Source organism: Embiotoca jacksoni, unplaced genomic scaffold (genome assembly GCF_022577435.1).
Source record: "Embiotoca jacksoni isolate LCO1_2020_lvr unplaced genomic scaffold, fEmbJac1.0.p SCAF_2, whole genome shotgun sequence".
Taxonomy (NCBI): domain Eukaryota; kingdom Metazoa; phylum Chordata; class Actinopteri; family Embiotocidae; genus Embiotoca; species Embiotoca jacksoni.
This window is the reverse complement of record NW_027185340.1, coordinates 10687202-10712854: the sequence shown is the minus strand read 5'-3', so window position 1 is coordinate 10712854 and position 25653 is coordinate 10687202. Positions and strand designations below refer to the sequence as shown.

Here is a 25653-nt window from a genome sequence, read left to right as displayed (position 1 = left end):
AGCATCGTAAAATATTTGAATTCTACCTGACTGATTCAGACAAGCGGGTCAGAGCCAGAGGCCACCACTCCTTCAAAAGAAAGTGCGTCAGCGTGCGTCAACGGAATATCCCGTTCTCATTGGTTAAGTAGTGCGCGTCAAGACGGCCCACGTGACCCCCTCTGCCATTTGACGGCAATGAGACTGCGCAATACCATCATGGGGAGTTGACGCTACGGAGTGACAGACAAGCTGATGTTAATTACAATTTTTTTTTTTTTTTTGTATATATATATATAATTTGTGAATTCCCGGTATTCTATGCACCGCACTCAGTCGTTTTTGTTGTTGTTTTTTTTTGTTGTTTTTTATTTTTTTTTAGAAGCATTTGATGTAAGCCATGCGGCGCAGTAAGGCTGAAGTGGACCGTTACGTGTCCTCCGTACAGAGCTCCTCTCCCTCACTCAAAGAGGTAAGCAACGTTAGCCGCGTGCTGCCTGCCACCATGTCACCGTTGTCGGCCCCGGCCACGGCCCCCGGCCCCCCGGGCCCGGTGGAGGGTTACAGCCCGGACACGTGTTTAAACGAACACCGTTTGTAGTTTTTTTTAAATGAAGGTTGACACGTTAAAGGCGGTTTGGCTGCAGCTCGGTCTCCTTGGATGAATTCTGTCGCCGGGCAGCGGCGCGAACGTTAGCTAACCGGCATCATGACGTCAGCCCCCCTTCACGCTCACAAAATGCGCGGCATGCGCTAAGTTAGCATGGACGCGGCTAGCTTCGACGTTTCTCGGACAACTCCTGCAGTGAACCCGACCGGATAGATAGTTAGATAGTTACTTTATTAATCCCCGAGGGGAAATTCATTCGCTACAGCGACTAGTTTCGTTTATCTGTAAAAAAAATAAAAAAAAATAGTTTCAGTTTCAATTGTAACAGAAACGCTCGCCGGTACCTGGTTTCAGTATCTGTGCACCAAACCTCATTTGAACATATTTATATAATACTTTTCGTTCAGTTGACATCGTTAAAATTAGGATATTTAATCACACTTCTGCGCTCATAATTACTAAATGTCGAGCTGTGTATTTTCAACGTGTGTGTGTGTGTTCAGTTGGAGTGATTTGTTATTTACGTAATAAGACAGAAATATGCAAATCTGTTGACCGGGAGACATCATACCGTCAGAAAACGACACACTAATGGACAAACTGGGGTGTCTGTTCTGCTGTGGGGGACATGTTGCTGGTGGGGGACATGTTGTTGGTGGGGACATGTTGCTGGTGGGGGACATGTTGTTGGTAGAGTTTGAGCCCACTTCTCCCCATCGGAGGAAGAGTCACTGCCAATCAATACAAAGCTGTTCATAGTGATCATCTTTGTCCTGCAATGAAACGTTTCCATCCTGATGGGAGCGGTCTCTTCCAGAATGACAGTGTTCCCCTCCATAGGCCATGAGGGGGTCACTGGCTGGGTTAATGAAGTATAAACACCATGTGAATTATTCGCTGTGGCCTTGGCAGTCACCAGATCTCAACCAAATAAAACGGGTGATAGAAAATTTTGGACCAGCGTGTGTTTGACAGAAGCCTCCACCACGATCATAAATACATCAAATGAGGGAGTTACTTTTGGGGAAAATAGTGTTCCTTCCAGTCCCAGAGACTTGCAGAGTCAACGGTGAGGCATATTAAAGCTCTTCTGGCAGCTCGCGGTGGCCCGACACTTTACTGAGACACTTTATTGTGACTTTTCTTTTATACTGCCGCCAGTCTGTATTTTGTTATCCATAGAATGACTCTCACTCAAACATCTAAAGACTAAATGTTAAGGTGATTTAACCCAGTTTCTACAACAACTGAAGTTTGTAACGTTAGTTGTAGTTCGGTGTGTTAGAGAAGCCAACAGTAAATCATACACGGAGATACTGTTGTTGTTGTTGTTGTTGTTTGCTTCTCCCACTGCTACTTCTTCTACGGCTTCGTCCCACCAGTACTGGTGATCATTTGTATCAGGGAATACCCCTCGCAGCAAGTGAACTACCTCTCAATGAGATGTGTCATTGTATATTTTAACTAACATTACAAGCAAGATAAATATGATTAAAATTGTTGGTCTGCTGACATGTTTTCTCTCCACAGAAACCAGTCAAAGGGTTTTTATTTGCTAAACTGTACTTTGAAGCAAAGGATTATGAACTTGCAAAAAGGTAAGCATGCGAGCTTCTCCGTTGTTGACTGAAGGCATTCTTATAATTACTTCTCTCCCATGTTTATATTTACTGTCGTCTGGTATGTTTCTTGCTCTTCCTAGGCATGTATCGGAGTATCTCAAAGTCCAGGAGAGGGATCCCAAAGCACACAAATTCCTTGGACAGCTGTACGAGAAGGAGGGAGACATCAACAAGGCAGTAGGATGTTACAAGGTAGAAAGAATGAGTCATTGTGGATTATTTTTTAAAGGGGGAACAATTGTTTTTAAAAGCCGATGAGCAAAGTTCTCAACAAACCTTGGATTTTAAGTTATTAATTGCAGGTTTGGTAGTTCAAATTTTGCCTTCTGTCCACATATACAAGTGTGTATGAGCAAGATACTGAACTTAAAATTGCTCCTGGTGGCCAGGCCTGTCTGTGATTACTTATACATGTGAATGAGAGGTGTAAAGGTTAAAACCTGCTATGGTAGTGCTGTCTGTGTAGTTATAGAAAGTCAGTTGGGCCAACCAAACGGGTATTTTGATCTGGCATTAATACCTGTATGGGGAGGGAAATACCACATATGTGCTCTGAATGTAGTTGAATGTACTTAACAGCAAGTTTGTGCTTTTTGTTCCTATTGGCCAGTTTCAATGGTAAACACAAAGGTTGCTTTTGTGTCGTATGTAAAAATTGCTGACAAATTGGTTTGTTTTGCATTTGGTAATCCATCACAGTGAACCTCTTGTGTCACTTGTTTGTTATGGTTGTTTTTTAAAATAAAGGTGCACCCAGCCTACTTTGGCATTCAAGAATTGATAATCAGCTTCCCTAAAGCACTGATATTCTTCACTGGCATAAAATTTTATCTAGAAAATGAAACAAATGGTGTTTCATTGGTCATCTCTTGCATATTAAAGCAGCCAATTTTTCTCAGGAACTTTAAACTCACCAGCAGTGAATTTTTGACATTCACACCTTCATTACCATACTTAAATAATTTATTTGACTTGATAAGGACTATTGTATGCATGCTTTTAAAAAAAAAAAGGTCACAACTGATTCCATCTGTAATGAAGTTGGATTCTAGCTGATGGGCTGAAACAAAGTATTGGTTTTCATCCAAAATGATGTTGGGAGTCTGCTTTTCCTTCATATTGGAACCTTTCTTTTCCTATTTGGGCTCATCTAAGCATAGTTAAAAGCCATCATCTACATAATCCCTTTACATTCCTGCTGTTTTTATTGCACTCTATCTGTCTAAAATGCTCCTTCAGGCTCTGTTAAAAGACTGGGTTGTTTTCGTAATAGACAGGAGGCTGACAACAGTAAAGCCTCTTACTATTTGGTCTCACCATAAGATCGCTTCCAGTCTCTGCTTTAAGGTAAAGAAACAACTTAATCATCACTGTGCAAAGGAAGAGGAGGTGTTGAATATTTATCCTGTTAGTGAAAAGTAAGGAAACAAAAAATTGGCAGAGCAAAGGATGCACAAATTAGGATTTGTTGAGTAAATTAAATCAAAGATAAAAATGTGTTGCTGATATAAATACACTGACCTCAGATTAGATTCATCATGTTTATTCAGTAACTTCATCACACTTCACCAAGGTGTGAATGAAACAACCATCCCACTGGTCTTTAATGTTTTGGATTCTGTTTTTGGAAGTCTCTGGCCCTTTAGGTAAATCATGTTACTACAGGCTTTTATAGAAACTTGTGCTAATATTTCGTCACCTCTGTGTTTATGTAGCGATCAGTGGACTTGAACCCAGCCCAGAAGGACCTGGTGCTGAAGGTGGCCGAGTTACTTGTCAGTAAGGAGGAATGTGACAGCAGAGCAGAGTTTTGGGTGGAGAAAGCTGCCAAGCTGTGGCCAGGGAACCCGGCCGTCTTCGACCTAAAGGTGAAGCTTCTTTTACTTCTGCATCTCCCGTAAGACGTGTCATACACCGCCTCTGTCAACTGTCAAGTCATTTAATCCACTCTTTTAAATTGCATTTTCTCAACAGCTGCTCAGTTCACAGCCATCACTTTGACTTCAAAGTCTTACATTTTATTTTCTAACTTTTCATGAGGAGGATTTCTCCTATCAGTGATGTATAGACACAGTTTAAGAAGGAGGGTTCTTGCTTACTAAAAGTGGAAAGGATGCCAATCTGACTCGACTCTGTTTATGTGTGCCGCTCCATTCAGGAGAGTCTGTTGAGCCGCCAGGGGCAGCAAGGTTGGAACCGGTTGTTCGACCTCCTCCAGGCCGAGCTGGCGGCGCGGCCAGCTGATGCCCACGTGAACGTGAAGTTGGTTCAGCTGTTCTGTCAGGACGGTCGGCTGGAGGAGGCCGTTAAGCATTGCCTGGCTGCAGAGAAAAGGGGCATGTTGCGCCACAGTATGGACTGGTACACCGTGGTCATGCACACACTGCAGGTCAGTATGGACTTAAATGTAGTAGGGCAGTACTGCGCAGTACAATATGCATTGTAAGGTGCTTTTTTTGGATGCATCTATAATATCCCATTACATTTCTCATCTGTAAATCTAACCCTCAACACAATACTGATAAATAAATTATATTTGCTCCAGGAATATCTGTCTCAGCCCAGCGTCTCCAGCAATGAGAAGATGTGTCGTCGTCTCCAGAGAGAGATGCTGTTGGCACACTGCAGCCTGCTGAGAATCACCCTGTCTGAGAGCAGTGTGCAGGCATGCCTGGATGCACTCGGAGGGTAGGTCAGGTCATAGATTGAATGAATACAATCTTCTCCAGAAAACCCTGTGGTGCACTTTACTCTAATATTTGGTTTTGGGAGTAATTTATACCAAAACTCAGTTTCTCCATTTGTTGAGAATCAATGCATCCTGGTCACAGCTCTGTTCTGAGTTTTTTGGCAGGCCCAGTCATTCGTTTACTTCTTGATCACAGAAGGGGAATTTGAATCAATAGAACCACACAAGCCTCGTGTGTTTTGACCACTTCGTACAAATTAAGAAAACATCAGATTTGTTTTGTTTTTACTGAGTCAACCATTTGTTTCTTTTTATTCTAACACATCTTCACAACTTCAGAAAGATTTTGTGCTGTATTTTTTTAAAAGACTTTTTGTGTTTTTGTGTGTAGTTTCGACGAAGCTATGCAGACGCTGAGCAGTGTCGCAGGACGCCACTCAGATGACCTTTGTGAGGTGTTTGTGGAGATGAGAGGTCACCTGTACCTGTATGTTGCCACACTGCTGTTGAAACTGGCTCAGGATCGCCAACAGACCTGGAGGGCCATCATTGACCTGGCTGCACTGTGCTACCTGCTGGCATACCAGGTACTGACACACCAGCTAACACGTATATAACCAGTATCTGTCCAGGTGATTGATTACCAGATTCAGTATTAAATCTCCAAACACCTAATTTCCTTTTAAGACTGTTACATAGAATTTTTTTTTACAAATGACACAATTTTGTTAGTTAATTTCTTTTAATGTATTTACTTTGTGTATATTAATGTAACTGAGCATATAAATGATTCATTACATTTCCATACTTTGTGGTATTGAAGCTGTTTTTGTCTTAAAAATCATCTCCAAACATAGGTGTTGCAAATAGTCTCGAGACCAGGCTTGACTTGTCGCATACTTCACCGTTTGCATTTCTTTGAACTTACTCAGGACTTATCAGCGCTGCAGTCTGAAGATGTAAAACAAAGCCAAACTTTCTGCTTTAAATCTCTTTAAATCTCAGGTTATGCAGTTTTTGGGAAACGTAGACAACTTTGGAAAACCAAATATTTTCTTTGTTCTTCCTCCAGGTCCCCAGACCAAAGACAAAAGTGACCAAAAGAGACCAGTCAGCCCCACAGCTTCTGGAGCTGCTGGCCAACGACCGACAGAGTCAGGCCGGACATATGTTGTTCAACCTGAGCTCTGATTCATCCGCCTTAATCAGAGAGGTGTGTTTTTGTGTTCTGGTTCAGTTTACTTAAAGGTTGTGGCCTTTTCAACCTTGAGTGAAAAGTTATTTGGGTCTCTCCCAGGGCAATGAAGTAAAGTGTTCAGCTTAATTTTTCATGTGTACAAAAACACGTGCAAAACTGAGATCTCGCAGCTCTGCATGATTCTGCATGAATTCCCGAACAGCAGGCAGCTTTATTTATGTTTATACAAACTGACAATATTTTTGTGTTTTCTCTGTGTAGGTGGTGGAGGCTTTTGGGAACCGCAGTGGTCAGGACTCTCTTTTTGAAATCTTGTGGGGTCCGCAGGCGTCCACCGGATCTTCCTTTATTGCCAACGATGACATTCGTTCCATTAACGCCATGGCTCCAGAGCTCTCTCAACTGGCCAAATGGGACACTGGTACAAAACCAAAAATCTGCCTAGATAATCAAGTTGCACAAGATCTATTCAGGTTGTTGTTTTTAAGTTGCAGTTAGTAGGAAGTAACTCCTCCTGTGCTGACATGAATTTTCTGGCTCCCCCCGTAGGCTCCATCCTGCTGCACGGTGGCGAGTTGCAACATCTGAGCTGGTTGGGACTGCAGTGGAACCTTCTGGCCCAGAGACCGGCACTGCGGGACTGGCTGCAGCAGCTGTTTCCTCGGCTTACACTGGAAACCTCCAAACTAGACACCAACGCACCGGAGTCCATCTGCCTGCTGGACCTGGAGGTAAAGTGGAGTCGTGTGAGCTGGTTTGATGGGTGCAAATAACACCGGATGAAGCCATAACAGAGAAATGTATTGACTATTTTCAGCACATCCCAAGAGTATAACAAAATGTCTGCGTAGATTAAATAAGTTCCTCCTTTTTAAAGGAACTTTATTTGCTAGACCGCCTGCTTGTAGATTTATTTGGACAACTGGATTATTTATAATGAAGATGCATTTGTTATTCATTAGTTTTTCTTTTCTCCTTACTCAAAATGAATATATTGATGCTGTTTTATGGAAAGTGTATTTACACTATACTTACATTTGATTACGCATAATTATCCAAATATTTAGATAAATCTCCCTGACTCCATATTTGATCGACCAACACTAATGTTTTCCCTTTATAAATGGCATTTTGCTGCTCAGTTTTTGCATTGAAACTGAACCTTTTTTTTTTCCCCTTAACCGTAAAAGTCTCTCTGTGTCTCGTCTGGTTTACTCAATCCAGGTGTTTTTGTATGGTGTGGTGTTCTGCAGCCACACTCAGCTCCAGGAGACGGCAAAGCTCAGTGGAGGAGTGAACCAGCAGCAGCAGCAGCTCTATGAGCCTCGCTGCCTTCCACTTCCTCTCCTCCGCCTCTTGACCACGGACCGACAGAGGGAGTGGTGGGATGCCATCTACAGCCTCATTCACAAACGAGCAGCGTGAGTGTCAGAACCAGCTGAGCTCCAGATAGAAGTCAACACCCGGAAGACAAAACATCCAACAGTATGGCTAAAACATAAGCTGTTAGAATAACTCTCATCCACCAGTTTGTTTTGTCCGTATCATACCATAACGGATGTGTTCGGTTACCTTTCTTTTTACTTTTAAAAGGAACCCATAAACACTGTACATAGATTTTCAGCTAGTGAGACTCCAGACAGCATTCGAGTGCATAATGTTTATACAGAATCATTTTGTATTCTGACTGTCAAAGGAGGATTTTCCTGGTTCAGTCTGAACATTGTCAATCGTGCAGTATAGTATTTAAATCCTGATGGTGCCTGTAAGTTTATTGCCTTTTTATCACATTATTCGCAATATTTCCATGAATATACATTTCAGGTGATCTCTCTCATAGACCCTAATCAAATTATATGACGGATATACCCATTTTCAGTCAATAGTCATTTTCTGCTAGCAGTTTGAAATCTCAGGAAAATCATAGAAAGCCAGAGATCTTTTGCTGACAGGAGTAAACTCGCATCGAAGCTCTTTGTGACTGTGTGTGGCCACAAACATTTAAATTGGCTGTGAATCCAACTCACTTTGGTGATCTTCGTTTCAATAAGTCTGAAGGCTGAAACGGAGTACTTGCCTCTTTTACTGTGATTAAGGAAGATTCTGTGAATTCATTGTTTTTCATGCGCGTCCTTTTCCAGTCCGGGCATGTCGGCCAAGCTGCGGATGATAGTGCAGCATGGGCTGAGCACTCTGAGAGCTGGAGAGAAACATGGACTTCAACCAGCGCTGGCCATCTACTGGGCTCAGTGTCTCAGCCAGACGGTATGTACATGTACACACTGTTTATGGGGTGTAATGTGTGTCAACTGAAGGTTCTGGGCCTCACGTGACGATAATTTCTAATATTCATATAGCTGTTGTTATGGGATGTTACATGAACCGGTATTCGGGCACCAAATTCTGAAAAACATGACGGCAATTGTTTCCTTTGGTTCAGACTTTACCGATGGAACATAAATAAACACCATGTGGAAAGCTGTCGGCAAGTCATGTATGGAGATATTTTGAGTTTAAGTTGATGATCAGGGACAAGTTATAGACGAAACACTTCAAACGTATCTGTAAGGACATCCTGAAGTGTACACAGAATTTAAGATGAGATGGATTCATTTGTTGTCGGTTACAATGTGCACATCTGGGAATGTTGTTGTTGTTTGTGACCTGAAATTGCAGTGCTTTGTATGTAGTACTTTTTTTGTTTGTTTTTTTGTACAGGGTATATATCAGTGCTTGAATTTGTTAATACTAAAACTTGTTATAATCAACGTATTTACCTGTGTTTAATGTCCTTGCTCGTACCACACGTGAAATGCTAGTTGAGTCTTTGTTTTAAACACTTGAAACGGTGCTTTCACGATATTGGATTTTCACTCTGCTGTCATCACGTTGCCAGATACTGTGTATACACTAAATCGTGACACCTGTTCTTTCCCGTCACTCAGTCTGCAGCTGCTAAAACGGGATTAAGTTTAGGTTTGTCCAAAGAGCCACATGTGCCACTTCTGTGGCCGCGTGTCTGCCAGATACATGATAGGATTTGTAACAACTGAAGAGATGACTTGTGTCTACAGGACTCTGTCTACCACTCCTGCATTATGCTAATCTGACAGGCTGACTTTCTCTCTCTCTGACATCTAGCTGTGTTTGTATGCTTGTTAACCCAGGGGGACGGAGTGAACTCGTACTACGACCAGAAGGAGTATATCGGCCGAAGTGTCCACTACTGGAAGGTTGTCCACCCGTTGTTGGAGAAGATCAAAAACAGACGCAGCATACCAGAACCCCTCGACCCTCTCTTTATACACTTTCCCTCCAAAGATATTCAGGTTAATAGTCCTTTCATGGTTTCATTGTTTTAATTACATTTTTGATGTAAATAGTGAAGAGTGGTTACATTTTGCTTTTAGTCTGATCTTGAATCTAAAGCTCTTCAGGCTGTACCTTTAAACTTGCCTCTTCCATGCTTTTTTTTTTTTTTATGTCTCCATAGACATGAATGATGTGTTTGTCTTAGTATGTTAACACTTTGTTGTGTATTGCTTTCATTCATTTATATTTGAATTTATAAATCTGATGTCTGATTACTATCCAAGAGCCCAATAAATAATTGTTAAATTTGGTGGATCTCAGGGTCTGGGGTCAAAATCCCATCAGAGCGACCACAAGAAATATACATGCTCCTGTGATACTGACTTTAGGTGTTTAATTTGAAGAATTTGCGATACGACTGATTTAAGTTGTACTATGTTGCCTTACAAATTGTATTTTTTTTTGTGTGTGTCCGTGTTCCTTTCCAGATTTCTTCTGTGAAAGGTCATGAACAGGAAGCCAAAATAGTATATGCGGCTCTCCTTGACATTGAAGGCAGAACAGAGGAGGCGATCGCTGCCTTGGAAACCATCAATAACATGTCATCTATCTGGCATTTGGCTCAGGTAAATCCCAACAGGAGTATGTTCCTCTTTCACTCGTCGACCTTGAAAATGGCCGGCTAATTTGAAACATCGGTTGTGGTAGATGCACACCAAAAATGTAATTCTTCAGACTCGAGACCAAGTGTAAGATTTTTTTTTGAGTCCATGTCTTGGCTGGTCGGAGCTGTTTTGCCGCTTGGCAGGGATGGTCATGTTTTAGCTTATAAATGAGCTAAAGTAGATGACAACCATGTTTTGTATTTGTCGTAGCTTTTGGGAACTCAGTCAGTGTGAGACAAAAGTAGATGCAAAACGAAGTTATTCGTTGCCGAGACCACAAAAAAACCCTCAAATCACTTCTGCTCTGTCTGACAGGCTAGTATGGTGTTTGTTTGTTTCACTGCATCTGCCCATGTTCGCTGTCATGGCACAGAAATCCTTTTAAGAAGTTATCTGTTAGTATTCTCTAAAAATATATATCTCGAAGAGTTCATTGTGTTTAAGTTCAATTTCATCCCAATCTGACTCGTATGCCTCATATTGTAGTTGGTGCTTCTATTGCCTGTTTGTGTCTTATATTTTTGTGCATTCCTCCTCAGATCTACCAGCGGCTATCAGAGGAGGCCAGCAATGGTGTTGAGGAGACTCAAGATAGGTGCATCACTTTTCTGAGAAAATTCAGAACCTACCTGTATAAGATCTACAATGCCAACGCTGATGACATTGACAAGGTGTGTGTTAATTTTGAACCTTTTTTAAAATATCAAACCAAAACCAGCAGCATCAAATCAATGATGCATTTCTTTGCTGAAGGGGTTAGCTGTGTGGCCAGTGTTTTGTCATGCTTCTGCTTGTGAATCTCCGCTTCGTAGTTGTGTATCAACTGCCTGCTTCTTGTGCCTCAGCTGCCAGTGTCCATGGAGGAAGTCGTGGACCTCATGAATGATGTAAACCAGCAGCTGGGGGAGGGTGACGAGGCCATGGATGAAGAGAACGAGAAGGAGGACGAGGGCCGAAGAGGACCAGCCCACTCCAGCCCTGCTCATCCCCCAGAAACCAGTGCAACCATCTCGCACATAAAGTTTTCAACTACGTCTCCCAACAAAAGCATCATCTCTCCCTCCAAAAGACTGGTAGGTCCAGATTATCGAGTATTGTATATTAGTAGAAGACTGTCTATGTTTTTATATCTTTTGTACACTGTAGTAAGTGTCTGATTATATTTATAATTTTTGATTGATCAAACAAATCAGTGACTTTTTTTTAATTCATTCACCCCCATTGTTCAGATTTCTCCCAAGATTCCACCTCATTGGGTCGAGGACCAGAAAAGTCTCCTTCAGATGCTGTGCCAGCAAGTTGAAGCCCTCAAGGTCAGAACTCAAGACACTTTCTTCTATTTCATGAGTTACTCCACATCTCTCCCGCAATTCAAACACTGTCCTACGTGGATTTGCTTTAAGTCACCGCTGTTATTTATGCCGTGGGTTAGATCACTTCTCATGAAAACCCTGTTTTGCAGAATGAGGTTCATGATTTGAGACATAACTCATCAGGAAACGCAGACTCGCCTCATCATAAGATGTATGGAGAGAGCTATGGGGCCGAGGGCCTGCAGGAACCTTTTACCCCGGTCCAGTCCTACCATGGAGCCCCCCTAACAGGTCAGTATGCTACGTGGAACTTCAACCTCTTTAAATTGCATAGTTCCAGCATTTTATCTAAACATAATGGACAGAAACCGTTCATTAATAAAACAACATCTTTGTATATTTTCTTTAGTTGCCACCACAGGCCCCTCTGTGTACTACAACCAGTCTCCAGCCTATAACTCTCAATATCTCTTGCGCACAGCAGCAAATGTAACCCCCACCAAGGTAATTATCATCATCATCATCATCTAACATTGGTTCACAGTCATAAACTTGTTCAGACTATGTAAAGTGACATTTGTTTTGTATACTCTCTCCTCACACAGGGCTCAATGTACAGTGTGAACCGTATGCCCCCTCAGCAGCACATGTATGCATACCAGCAGCCCACTCACACTCCTCCATTGCAAACGGCCCCACCCTGCATCTTCCCTCCGCAAGAACAAGTCTTCGGTCCCCCTCTCCGATTTGAATCACCAGCCACGAGCCTTCTTTCCCCATATAGTGATGAATATTATGGCCAGAGTGTTACGCAACAAACCACCAACCCTACCCTGCCTGAACCGGGCTACTTCACCAAGCCATCTGTGGCCCCTGTTCAGCCACGAAAGAGCATCGATAAGCCTATTGACTTTGGGAAGCTCTCCTTCAACCAGCAGGCTCCTGCTGAAGTCCCTAAAGTGCCTAGTTTTGGAGCAGGGGCTCAGTCCACACCTTCTGCTGCTTTTAAATTCAACTCCAACTTTAAATCCAATGATGGAGATTTCACTTTCCCGGCTTCCCAAGCCAAGCACAGTGAAAGTTTGCTGGGTCTGCTCACATCAGACATTCCCACAAAAACAGGTGATGTTCCACCTCAGGAGCAGTCTCCCAGCCAAACAGGCATCTTCACCTTTGGCAATAAAAATGTTACCAGCTTTTCATTTGTTGAATCGGCACAGAGCCCAGCCTCAGGAAGTCTGTTTAGGAATGTGGAGCAGCCGTTTCAATTTGGGGATATTGCCAATCCTGTGTTTGGGGGAGCTCCGTCTGAAGCAGAGCAGGAAAGAGCAGCGGAAAGCGACAATGACAGCACTCATGTTGAGGAGGATGAAGATGGGCCTCACTTTGAACCTATCGTACCGCTTCCTGATAAAGTAGATGTGAAAACAGGTGAGGAAGAGGAGGAGGAAATGTTTTGCAACCGGGCCAAGTTGTATCGATTTGACACGGAGACAAAAGAGTGGAAAGAACGGGGCATTGGCAATGTTAAATTCCTAAAACACAGCACTAAAGGGAAGGTCCGCCTTTTAATGAGGAGGGAGCAGGTCCTCAAAATCTGTGCAAACCACTACATCACTACTGATATGCTACTGAAACCTAATGCTGGCTCTGACAAATCCTGGGTATGGAATGCCTATGATTATGCTGATGAAGAGCCTAAGCCAGAACAGCTGGCCATCCGCTTCAAAACAGTAGATGAGGCGTCGCTTTTCAAATCCAAGTTTGAGGAAGCCCAGAAAATTGTGCTCAAAGCACCACAAAAGCACAGTAAGCATGAGAAGAAAGAGGAAGGCCTAAAGGATTCTGAATCACTGGCAGCCCAGTTTGCACTCAGAGAAGGAGAATGGGATTGCACGGTGTGCTGCGTCAGAAATAAACCAACAGATATGCGGTGTGCTGCTTGTCAAAGTGCCAACCCCAAGTCTTCATCAAAACCAGACAGCCAGGCGGCTGGTGAAACCAAAGCCAGTCCATTTACTTTTAAATTTGGTACCGATTCATCAAAACAGAGTAGTTCTGGCTCACCTTTTACCGGATTTGGTGCTTTTGGAGCTTCTGTACCCTCTTCCTTTACATTTGGCATCAGCTCCGCAAAACCTGCTGACACAGTAACCAGTGCATTTGGGTCTGGCTTTGGGGCTCAGTTTGGCAAGAAGCCAGGGCAATGGGACTGTGACACATGTTCTATTCGAAATGAAGCCTCCGCAGACAGTTGTGCTTCTTGTAAAGCTCCTAAATCATCTGCTACAACAACTATCACAGCACAAACCCCACCAGCTGTAGATGCACCTGTAGCACAGCCCTCTGGATCTGCTGCTGCTGGAATTGCTGCCCAGTTTAGCAAGAAGCCGGGCCAATGGGACTGTGAGGTATGCGAAGTAAGAAATGAAGCGTCTGCTGACAAATGTGTGGCCTGTTACAGCCCGAACCCTGCTGCTAAATCAACACAGGGGACTCCAGTAGCTTCTAATCTGCCAGCCGTGTCAGGATTCGGGGCTGATTTTGCAAAAAAAGAAGGGCAATGGGACTGCAATGTCTGCCTGGTGAGAAATGATGCATTTGTTGCCAAGTGTGCTGCCTGCAACGCTCCAAATGAAAATCCTTCTGTAGAAGCCATGTTTTCGAAGAAGGCTGGAGAATGGGATTGTGACGTTTGTCTGGTGCGAAATGAACCTTCTGACAATAAATGTGCAGCTTGTCAGGCCCCAAATCCCAATGCTAAAAGCACAGGCAGCGCTGCTTCCTCAGCCTCCACCTTCAGCTTCAGCTTTGGAACCAAGAGTTCATCAAGCCAGCCGGCTGCCACTGGATTTACAATGCCTTTTGCAAGTGGCAGCACTTTTCAGTTTGGTCAAAACAAAGAGACAAAGTCGGCTGCTTCTTTCAAGTTTGAAGCGCCTCAGTCTGGACCAGGCACCACTAGTTCGTCAGGGTTCTCTTTCTCAATGCCAATTCCAGCTGGCGGCTTCAAGTTTGGCATTCAGGACCCCGCAAAAGAAGAATTCCCTTCCACTGATACTCAAGCGTCATCGGGGTCAGCTTCCAGTTTTCTCAAAAGCATAGCTGACAAGCACAAGGAGAAAGAAAGTGTGCCCACACCTTTAGTTAGCCAAACAGAAGAGGATCAAAATCCATTAATATCTGGAAAAACCGATACCTGCAGTTTTGCAGAATTGGCAGAATCCTCCGGAGGGGACTTCCAGTTCGCTCAGAACGATTCCAATTGCCACGGTTTCTCCGGGGCTGGTGAGCAGGTGTTCTCATCTGTCCAGACAACCCCCACCAAGACATTGGCCTCAAATGAGGCAGAGGATGACGGCATGTATAAAACGGAGGAAAATGATGACATCCAGTTTGAACCAGTGGTTCAGATGCCTGATAAGGTGGACCTGGTAACAGGAGAGGAGGATGAACTGGTTCTTTATTCTCAGCGTGTCAAGCTGTTCAGATTTGACTCCTGCAGCAGTCAGTGGAAAGAGCGCGGTGTGGGTGTCCTCAAATTCCTAAAAAACAATTCCAATGGCCGGCTGAGGGTGCTGATGAGAAGAGAACAAGTTCTGAAAGTATGCGCCAACCACTGGATCACCACCACCATGAACCTTAAGCCCCTGGCGGGTTCAGACAAAGCATGGATGTGGATGGCCAATGACTTCTCTGATGGAGACGCTAAACTCGAACAGTTGGCTGCTAAGTTTAAAAGCCCTGACCTTGCAGAGGAGTTTAAGGAAAAGTTTGAAGAATGTCAGAGACTTCTTTTGGATATACCCCTACAAACCCCCCACAAACTGGTGGACACCGGCCGGACAGCACACCTCATTCAGAAAGCAGAGGAAATGAAGTCTGGTTTGAAAGACCTGAAGTCCTTTTTGACAGATGAGAAAACGAAGATCAAAGATGAGGACAGCCAGGGAGACCTAGGAACATCCAGCAACGTTTCAACCCTTGTAATGAAGCCTCACGGTGAAACCACCGGCCCCACCTTGGAGTGGGATAACTACGATCTAAGAGAGGACGCTTTAGATGACACTGCTGACTCACCAGTCTATGCCTCTCCTATTGCCAGCAGCCCCCTGAGGAAGAACCTTTTCCGCTTTGGGGAATCCACTAGTGGGTTCAGCTTCAGCTTCCAACCCGGCATCAGCCCTTCAAAGTCCCCTGCTAAGCTTAACCAGAGCAGAGCGTCAGTGGGCACTGACGACGAGCAGGATGTGACCCAGGACGAAGAGCGGGATGGCCAGTACTTTGAACCGGTGGTCCCTTTGCCTGATTTGGTGGAGATTTCTACAGGAGAGGAAAAGGAACAGGTGGTGTTCAGTCACAGAGCCAAACTGTATCGCTACGATAAGGAACTGGGACAGTGGAAAGAGAGGGGTATCGGCGACCTCAAGATCTTGCAGAATTATGATACCAAACGGGTGAGGTTGATAATGAGGAGAGACCAGGTACTTAAGATCTGTGCCAACCACTGGATCACATCAGCCATGAAGCTGGAGCCCATGAAAGGTGCAGAGAAGGCCTGGGTCTGGAGTGCCCTCGACTTTGCTGAAGTGGGAGAGAGTAATATTGAGCAGCTGGCTGTGAGATTTAAGCTGCCAGAGACTGCTAATACATTCAAGCAGATCTTTGAAGTGGCCAAAGTGGCACAAGAAATAAAGGAACTCATGAGTCCCGTGACATCTAAAGTTGCTCCACCTCAAGACCGTGGAACTGCAGAATCTGCAAATATTCCTGCAGCTGTATGTGGGGAGGCGGCCATTGCTGTTCTGGAAGAGACAACAAAGGAACGTACAGAGCTGCCTCCTGACACCGGACCAAGTGCAGCTCGTTCTCCAAGTCCGGTCAATCCCATGAAGACAGTGGTGTCTCCCCCTAAATTTGTCTTTGGCACTGATAGCCTTCAGAAGATTTTTGGCTCTCCTAAATCTCCCTCTGAAGCCGAGGAAACTGCATCTGGTTTGAAAGCCAAAGACTCTAGACGTCCTGCCAGGGCTCTGTTCACAGCTCCTACATTCAAAATCCCAGAGAAAGGTAAACCAAAAATATGTCCTCCATATAAATTATATTTGTCTGTTTTTCTATTTTTGAATGAATATCATTTCTATTCATTTTATTTGTATTCCACTGTCTTGTTCCATCTGCATCTCATTGCTCCATTAGTTGGCCCAGACCCTTCTTGGTTCTTACCAGGACAGAAACTTCATTTAAAATTAGAGTCCCCATCTCCTCCCCATATCGCCACTTTATAGTTACTTTAATCATACATGAAGTATAGCTGTACATTTTAGAAAATTGCATCCAGAAAAACATCTTCAGTAGGTTTTAGTGAATATACTGCACATAGGTTGCAAACCCATAGCATTCAGTCATCACACACTCATAGTATTCCACATTTGAACCATTTTGGCATTGTTTTCTGATTAATGATACCAGCCTCACAATTAGTTTCTCTTCACCCAACAACCCATCATCCTTCAGGGCTGGATTTTAGGCTTTTCAAAGATAACCCAATGGCTTTTTGGACCAGCACATCAACCACCCAATTTGAACCCCCAGGTACTCTAATCACTACAGTGTGTGTTAACACCTCTCAGCTGTCACCTGGCCGGCCCTTACTACTACAAAGAAATAACCTGGATGCACGGAGTGGAAAAAACAGTGAAGCTAATGTTGCATGTCCAGTGTGTGGAGGTGCAGTTTTTGTTGTTGAGAGAATTTTGATAGTTATAATACCTAAATTTAGCACCTTTGTCACACGATAGTCTGTATACAAGTAAGTTCTACAAAACTGAAGAAAATATTAGTGTAGTGTTCAAGCTGCAGATTTATCAGGGTCATTCTGTGTAATGCAGTTAAATAATGTCATCAAAGGCAGTTAATAATGTTCATAAATTCAAATCTATAGAATAAGATTTCCTTCAGATTTAATTCAATAGGCATAGATCTAATTAGGGCCCAAGCACCAAGGTGGTGGCCCTATTATTCAATATTGCATGCTTTATATAATTATGCCAGTTTTATAGTGCCGCTAACAGTTTCCATGTTTGAATCAATTTAGTTTATCATTTTCCAAGTACTATTAGTTTGAGCTCTTAAATGGCTCCTTGATTTTTGCTCTAAAATAGTGAATTAATTTTGGCTCAATTTTCCACCTCTACCGAAGACAAGATGTCTATTTAAATTAGACATACGAGTCTAAACTGAAGGACAATCAGATCTTTTACTGCCCTTCTGTTCGTGTGGTTTCTCAGTGTCCACGTAAGAAAGGCCAACTTCATGAGTGTAACGATTCTGCAGTTTGAGTAAAAGGGGGTGTGGTTGTATAACTCTGGTTAAATTTGGTAACTGTCAATGCCCAGGTAGACCTTTATTTAATTGGTGGTCCGAATCAAGCCAGAGTTTTGAATATCAACACGTTGGTGAAAGTTGAGCGTCCTCTGAAAGGCGAGCTGAGAGCAGAGGGCGTTCCTTCAGAGAGGAATGCACCGTGCAAACGTCACACGTGCTGTTTTTAGTGTCGGGTGTGTGGCAACAGCCTGAAATGTAATTCCCTCTCTGGTCGGACATCTGCCAGTGAAGTGCACCTCGGCAGAGGCTAATGAGGGTTAAAGCTCGGGCGTTAATGCTGGTTAATGTTACAGCACTGTGTGTCCAACAGTAAGTGGTGTAGTCTGTCCAAATCAAATGGAAAAACAAATGCTCACTCGGTACAACTTGTCTCTCACTGTTGTATATCAAATGCATGCTCTTCATTTTTGCCGTGCATGAGTTTCTGTGTGTGTGTGTGTGTGTGTGTGCGTTTGCGCGCGTGTGTGTGTGTGTACGTACCTAACACCTGTGGTTGTAAAGGCAATAAATCAACTTAATCCTTTTGCTTTTCCTCAAAGCAGTTTCTTCCCAGCCTGACATTGTTTTGCTTGCGTCTATTGTGTTCATCTGTCGTAGGGTCCCCTCAAGCCGGAGGAGGCGGTGCGGGCTCGGATGAGGATGAGGTGGAGATTGTGTTTGTCAGAGAACCCACTGCTGAGCAGGCAGCGTTGGCCAGGAAGCTCCTGCTGCCTCTCACCTTCTTCTGCTACCAGAACGAACCAGGCTACACCAGCGCCGATGAAACCGATGGTGAGACCGAAAGACGTCAGACAAGAGCATGGAAGTGAACATATTGACTGAATTAGATTTGAAGTTTTGCTTCACTTTGCAAACTTCCAGTTATTGGATTTAAAAAAAAAAAAATTTTTTGCCAATGATGAAGTAATCTTTTAGTAATTTACTATCAGCTTGTTTCATGACCATCGATCTTGAAGATGGATGTGGACTTCTATTGGAAACCAAAATAATTTTTTCATTCAGTAGTTTATTCCAAAAACACACTGTATGTGTATCTTTTATATCTAACAAATGTTTTAAAAGGGTTTCCTGTGTCACTTGTTGACTTCTTTCAGCTTCCTGATCAATAGAATTGTGTCAAACCAAAGACAGGAGGATGAATCATGTTGACCTTTTTGAACTATACAGTGACAACTCATGAAAACATTATTCCCTATCGCTACAAATAGTCAAAAACTCAACTCAAAATCTCTTCTGTGCCTTTCATTACAGTAAAGTAGAGCTTTGGCAGTCATTAACACAAAATAGTTCAATTGGAAACATTTAATTTAGAATAACTTAACCACAACTACCTAACAGATAGATATGTATATTCACGAGTACAACTCTGTATTCAACTATACTGACAGATTTTGTCAGTATTTGAAAATGTATCACTACTGTCAAATCATTTCCTGAGACAATCAAAAGCCAGTAACCATTCCATCGAGAACGCTGACAACATTTCTTGTTCCAATTTAATTTGTTGTTTCTTATCATGACGAGAAAATGTATTAATACTCTCACAACTGGCCATCAGGGACATTAAATCTGAATGTTTAAGTCTGAATTGTATTCGTTTGAACTTTCAGATGAGGATTTTGAGTCGGCAGTGAAAGCTTTGAATGGAAAGCTCTACCCTGATCCTCCTGAGAAAAAGGCAGCAGCCTCTGGTGACGGTATGCATGTCATAACCTAGTAACACATTATTTCTCACTCATTTGTCAAACTACCATTATTTTTCTACCATTTTTAAGGGCTGTGATGGATAAAAAAATCATTTAAAAAAAAAAAAAAAAAAAAAAAGATCTGTTCCACATTTAAGTCTAACTATATGGCCATAACTGTGTGGACTCTCCTTTAGCTTCCAGTCATTCACTAACCCTAAACGTGCGCGTGCTGCACTCAGAGCCAGACTGCCAGCTGGTGTGGGAGAAGAAGCCGACACCGGAGGAGGAGGAGAAGGCCAAAAGCCTCCAGCTTCCACCCACCTTCTTCTGTGGCCTGAGCACCACAGACAGCGACCTGGACCAAGACAAGCCGGAGGACTTTGAGACAGAAGTCCTCAAAGCACAAGAAGTCCTGGTAACTGACAAAGCACTGACAAAGGACACTGAGCTAGTACAGACATTAACTGATATCATGCAAAGAGGCAGTGCCAGAGTGAGAAAGTTATTTGTAGTATTTATTCCTCTTGCTGGGACATCTTAAAGTGATTTATGATACATTATATGACCACCGTGGCTTCCTAAAGAATACTAAACTAAAAATGAATGCATTTCTGGTCGTTTTGTAACTTTTTTCGCTTCAATTTTGTTTTACTAGTTGATAATAACAAACTTTATTTGTATAGCACCTTTCCTACAAAAAAATACAGCTTAAAGTGCTTTACAGTAAGAAAATTACAGCCTATGCTTCACATGAAAACAGATATAAAGGAATTTAAATGTGTTGAAATGTAGTTAAAATAATAATAACAGATCAACACATTAAAGAAATAAAAGACAGAATAAAGCAAAAAGCATTTTAAAGGAGCATTATATTATAGACTACAGTCATCGGCTTGTTAATATTCTACAGGCAAAATTTAAAAAAAACAACTTAAAACAATGGTTCAGTGTCTTACTAGAAGTGTGGGAAAAATGTATTTCATGTCACCAAGGAATAATGTTAGTTTAATTCTTGAATCTGTATCAGGTCACCCAGTTAAACAAAGCTGAAGAGGCCTTACAGGAGCCCTCGGAGGAGCCCTCGGAGGAGCCCTCGGAGGAGCCCTCGGAGGAGCCCTCGGAGGAGCCCTCACAGGAGCCCTCGGAGGAGCCCTCACGGGAGCTCTCGGAGGAGCTCTCACGGGAGCTCTCACAGGAGCCCTCACGGGAGCCCTCACGGGAGCCCTCGGAGGAGCCCTCATCAGGCCCGTCGTCCAGTCATGCAGAGGCTGCAGGCGGCACGTTAACGCCAGCTGAGCAGACCTCAGACCAGCTAACCGAGACCCCGAATGAAACTCGCCTCAGCAGCTCTCCCATCGACCTGTCGACTAAGAAGAGCTCAGAGCTGGAGTCCAACACTGAGACTGATGCTTCAGCTTCCACTGCTACAACAACTAGTCAAGGTAAAGAACGCTTCTTGTTTCTTGTTCTGTGCTACAGGAGTGACCTTTGACCTCTGACAATCTGCCTGTTGTGTAGGATTCAGCACTAAAACAGGGGTTACATTTGAGAAACGGCTCTTAGTCCAAATGCTAGACTGATATGCGGACCTCCAACAAACATCACCTTTGGCCCAGAATAATATAGTTTTTTTCCGTTGATCACGACAAAGTATTGATTTATTTTTCCATCACGTCTTTTTTCCATTTTTAATGATGCTATTTATCTTGTTTATATTTTATAATTTGTGAGTGGAATGTGGCGATGTGTGGGCTGTATTGTTTGTGTTATCCTGTCTTTGATAAAATAACAATATAAATATTGTATGAATTTACAAAGTTAATAATGTCATATAATGTCTGTACTTTTACTCGAGTAGTGTTTTGAATGGAGTGTTGTGTCATTTTGGTACCGTATACAGATTTGAGACTCAACAACTCAATATTTTAAAACTTTGTTTCTTTTGATTGCAGACTTTGGCTTCAGCTCGATCGGAGGCTTTTCTTTTGCGGACTTGGCCAGCACCACCGAGGGATTTGCATTTGGAACAAATGGTCGGTTTCAACATCGACATTTTCTTCAGTGTTCCTGGTGTTTCGCCACAACGACGTATCTCACCATATGTTTTGTTTTTCTTTAAATAGACTCTAATTTCTCGTGGGCGAACGCTGGAGCGTCAGTATTTGGGACAGCCATGAACGTGGCAGCTAAAAACAACGGTGACGAGGAGGGAAGTGATGAAGACGCTCAGGACAATGCGGACATTCACTTTGAGCCGATAGTATCTCTGCCCGAGGTATCGTAAACTGCTAAGCGCCGACATTTTGGTCACGTTTACATTTGAATCCCTGAAATAAGCAACAGGACCGCACCTCATCTTCGGACCTCGTGTGTGTGTGTGTGTCTCAGGTGGAGACAAAGTCCGGAGAGGAGGACGAGGAGATCCTGTTTAAGGAGCGAGCCAAGCTGTACCGGTGGGACCGCGACCTCGGCCAGTGGAAGGAGCGAGGCGTCGGTGACATCAAGATCCTCTTTCACCCAAACAAACATTTCTACCGGATCCTGATGAGGCGAGAGCAGGTGCTGAGGGTTTGTGCCAACCACACGATCACGGAGGCGATGGAGCTCAAACCCATGAACGCCTCGGCCAACGCACTGCTGTGGACCGCCACCGACTACTCAGGTACGCGCACAGTACAGCAGAGACGGGAAGCCGGTCTTTGTACTGAGGGTCGGTGATACGGCCCTAAAATCAGGGTTATTGTGGAATTATAGAAGATATGAGCAGTTTTTGGACCAAGTCATGCAATAACAGAATTTTGTAGCAAAGTAGTTTCAGTTTGCATTTATCAAAATGTAATATTTTCCGGGAAGTCTTTTTATATATATATATATATATATTTTCGCTGCTAAAGACACGCCATGAAAATTTAAATTTCAAGAGCTTTAGCTGAACCAGTCAACGATGACTTCATTCACTGGTTGAGTAGATGACAGAAATGCCAAATGTGAAGTTTGTAAAACTACAGTTGCTCTATTCAAATATGGGAGAGGGAGGAAGCGAATGTGACATTTGTGGGAACTTCAAATCATTTGACATTATTTCAGGGTATTTCTGCCGTAACAACGTCCTTGATGACGTGGCGAAATACTGCAAATATGTGTTATATATGTAATTCTCCCACCATGAAGCTGCTTTTAGCCATTCTTGTTGTTACTGTGTAAGTGATGAACGTAAGATGCCTAAAAACATCACGCAGTGTGCCTGCATGATGACATTGCAAAGACAAAATATTGCTATTGTCAAGAGTTTTTTTTTTAATTAATTTTTTTAAGAAATATAACTACTATCATGAAAGATGCGATACGGCACACCCTTAGTCCGCTCTGCATTTGTCTGCTGATTATTAGCTCTTGTGGATGTATCATGTGACGAGTCAGCTGTACTTTATCTCCACATTTATAACCTGCATTTTTAAACCACGTAGTTTGGGTCTTTTATATATATATATATTTTTTTTTCCCATTACTTGAATATTACAAAAAAAAAAAAAAAGCCTGTTTGGCCTAGTTGCAGACTCGGCAGTTTTTAAGATCGTCTGAATACGTTCCATCATGCCAACACGGTGCCCTCTTCTCAGATGGTCTCTCATCTTTGCCTCTCGTTTTTCCAAGATGGCGACGGCGTCGTGGAGCAGCTGGCCGCCAAGTTCAAAACTCCCGAGATAGCTGAATCCTTCAAGAAGACCTTCTGCGAGTGTCAGAGCCGCATCGGCCAAACGCCCGGCGACGCCTCGGGCTTCTTCACGCCGCAGATGTCCAGAGTTCAAGAGCACTCCCGAGACACCAACCCGCAGGTGTTCCTCACCGTGACGGCGGACGGCCAACCGCTGGGCACCGTCACCGTCGAGCTTTTCTCCCACATCGTCCCCAAAACCGCCGAGAACTTCAGGGCTCTTTGTACCGGCGACAAAGGCTTCGGGCTGCGGGACTCCGTCTTCCACAGGGTCATACCAGATTTCATGTGTCAGGTGAGGTGACCACGAAGACGGAATAGATTACGGTCTCGTGGAATATGAAACCCGCGCAGTAGACGCATTTGTTGACAACTATTTACTGTAATTTACTCACCGGTGACAAAACTACACGCTCCTCTCGTGGAGCGGCGCTTTAGCAATCATGTCTGTAATAATGTCAAGTGCTTAGTGTACGCTGGGAAATCTTAGTTTCAGCACGGCTGTATTTGAATCCGGCTAATTTGACTCCCCCGGATGACGCTTTTAAATGTTTGACGTCGTGCTGCGTCTGTCACGCGGTGTTGGATTTGTAGGTTTGAAGAAAGAAAAACCTCACGGGTCGGTTAAACAAAATCCACGTTGCTTATCCACGAAAACATTATAGACTCGTTCAAGTGATAAATTTAAAAAAAAAAAATACCACACGGAAGCTCCATTTTAAAAAAAATGGTTACTTTCATCCTGGCCGTGCTCCTCGGATGGTTCGGATAGTTTGTTCACTTCAGCTCACGACGTCTTCATTATGCAGTGATGAAAAGAACAATTCTGCTGCTCCTCGCTGGAGAACAGCGAGGCAGGATTTAGAAAGTGAACAGATCGCTACCGTTTGAATATTTTATTTCATTCGCGTTAAAAAAAAAAAGTTTTGAAATACAATAAAAAACACGGAAAGATATAAATAAAATCCAAACGGATGAAGAAACATCAGTCTGCTCTGCACTCCTCTCTGAAAACTGTCCGTCACTTCTGTTCAGTAAGCAGCAATAAGGACAAAAAAGAGGAATTTGACCAAAAACATGCAGTTTGAATGAATCGGCGTGCGTCACAGCTCCGACTGTCTTCTGATCAGTTCGCGTACACATCGCAGATGCTCGCGTCTCCCTGTTGTTAAAATGAATTCCTTCGACTAATTCATGACTTTTGTTATTTTTATAATTCCACCAAATGAATTCAGTTGGCGAGTGTGCCTTGTACCGTTCCTAAACAAGTCTCTCTCTCTCCCTCCCCCCCCCTCTGGTGTTTCAGGGTGGTGACATCACCAACGGCGACGGCACGGGAGGCAAGTCCATCTACGGCAGCAAGTTCGAGGACGAGAACTTCGACGTCCGGCACACGGGCCCGGGCATCCTGTCGATGGCCAACCGCGGCCGCGACACCAACAACTCGCAGTTCTTCATCACCCTGAAGAAAGCCGAACACCTGGACTTCAAACACGTGGCTTTCGGCTGGGTGCGAGGTGGCATGGATGTGGTGCAGCAGATGGGACAGCTGGGCTCCAAGAGCGGCGGTCCCTCAAAGAAGCTTGTCGTCACAGACTGTGGACAGCTGTAGCCGTTTTTAAATATTCAGATTCGCAGCTTGGTTTCGATTATAAAATAAAGACTTTGGATGAGAGTCTTCTCCCTGTGCAGTGTGTACCTTCCTGTTACAAGTCTTTAGTCACTGATCATAGGGACTACTGGTCAACAACCCTTCACCACACAAACGTGACCCCCGGTAGCCCGGAGTTAGAAAATTCCTCTTCTGTCCTGTAATCTTGTCGCAAATGGGAACCGCGGTGTCCTTGGATACGGGAGGAGGCCTCTGGACCAAATGTCGTGTACCTTTGCACTTGCGTCTTTAGCATCGGTCCATAAATCTTCGTTATATTGTTTATTTTGTGTGTGTATAATTGTACATGGACTACTTTTTCAATATTTGTTTTTGTGCTTTTGTCTTGCATGTGCTCAACTTGATTGTGCCGGTCCTCTTCACAAGCTCTTCTCCGGTATCGTTTCCTCTGTGTGTTTTTTTTTTTGAAGAAGTCTTAACTATAATGAGAAGGGGAGGTTGTTATGTAAACGCCCCTCCTGGTTTTCAACCACGCCCCTGCCTTCTCTCCAGGTGCTGCCTCGGTGTATTTTATACTTTAGGGCACCCCCGGTGATTTTTTTCTTTTCTTTTTGTTTTATGTAAATGAGTTTCACAATGCAGATAATTGGACTCCATACTTGCCCACACAAAACTGGAAGTCATCGCACTGTGCTGCCCTGTAGATGGAGGGTGACTGGAGGATGACGACGTCACACCTGGTTTGAATTTTAAAAGATCCGTCACGTGTATAGTTTGAGATTATCGCAACAAGAGTTGAAGTGGTGCTTGTTGTACCAAAATAATATGCCGATACATGAGAAATAAAGTTGCTTTACAAGTAA

General features: G+C 43.4%; 1 protein-coding gene across 5 annotated transcripts; it reads left to right on the top strand.

Moving 5' to 3' along the window:
- Positions 1-208: 208 nt before the first annotated feature.
- ranbp2 (RAN binding protein 2) lies at positions 209-25653 on the top strand. 5 transcript variants are annotated; one of them, XM_069154515.1, is made up of 30 exons: positions 209-451; positions 2120-2187; positions 2292-2403; positions 3927-4079; positions 4370-4600; positions 4757-4899; positions 5292-5487; positions 5973-6113; positions 6360-6519; positions 6648-6829; positions 7323-7519; positions 8240-8363; positions 9266-9427; positions 9899-10036; positions 10615-10746; positions 10921-11148; positions 11305-11388; positions 11538-11679; positions 11798-11892; positions 11994-16458; positions 16906-16983; positions 18373-18546; positions 19386-19472; positions 19703-19878; positions 20491-20905; positions 21416-21496; positions 21587-21738; positions 21852-22125; positions 23118-23473; positions 24485-25653. In XM_069154515.1, exons 1-30 carry the CDS (start codon positions 380-382, stop codon positions 24788-24790), a joined length of 9324 nt encoding a protein of 3107 aa, XP_069010616.1. In that variant the 5' UTR covers positions 209-379; the 3' UTR covers positions 24791-25653. The 5 variants fall into 5 exon arrangements, with proteins under 5 accessions (XP_069010616.1, XP_069010615.1, XP_069010618.1 ...); XM_069154514.1 differs by having other exon boundaries at positions 19658-19878; XM_069154517.1 differs by lacking the exon at positions 16906-16983.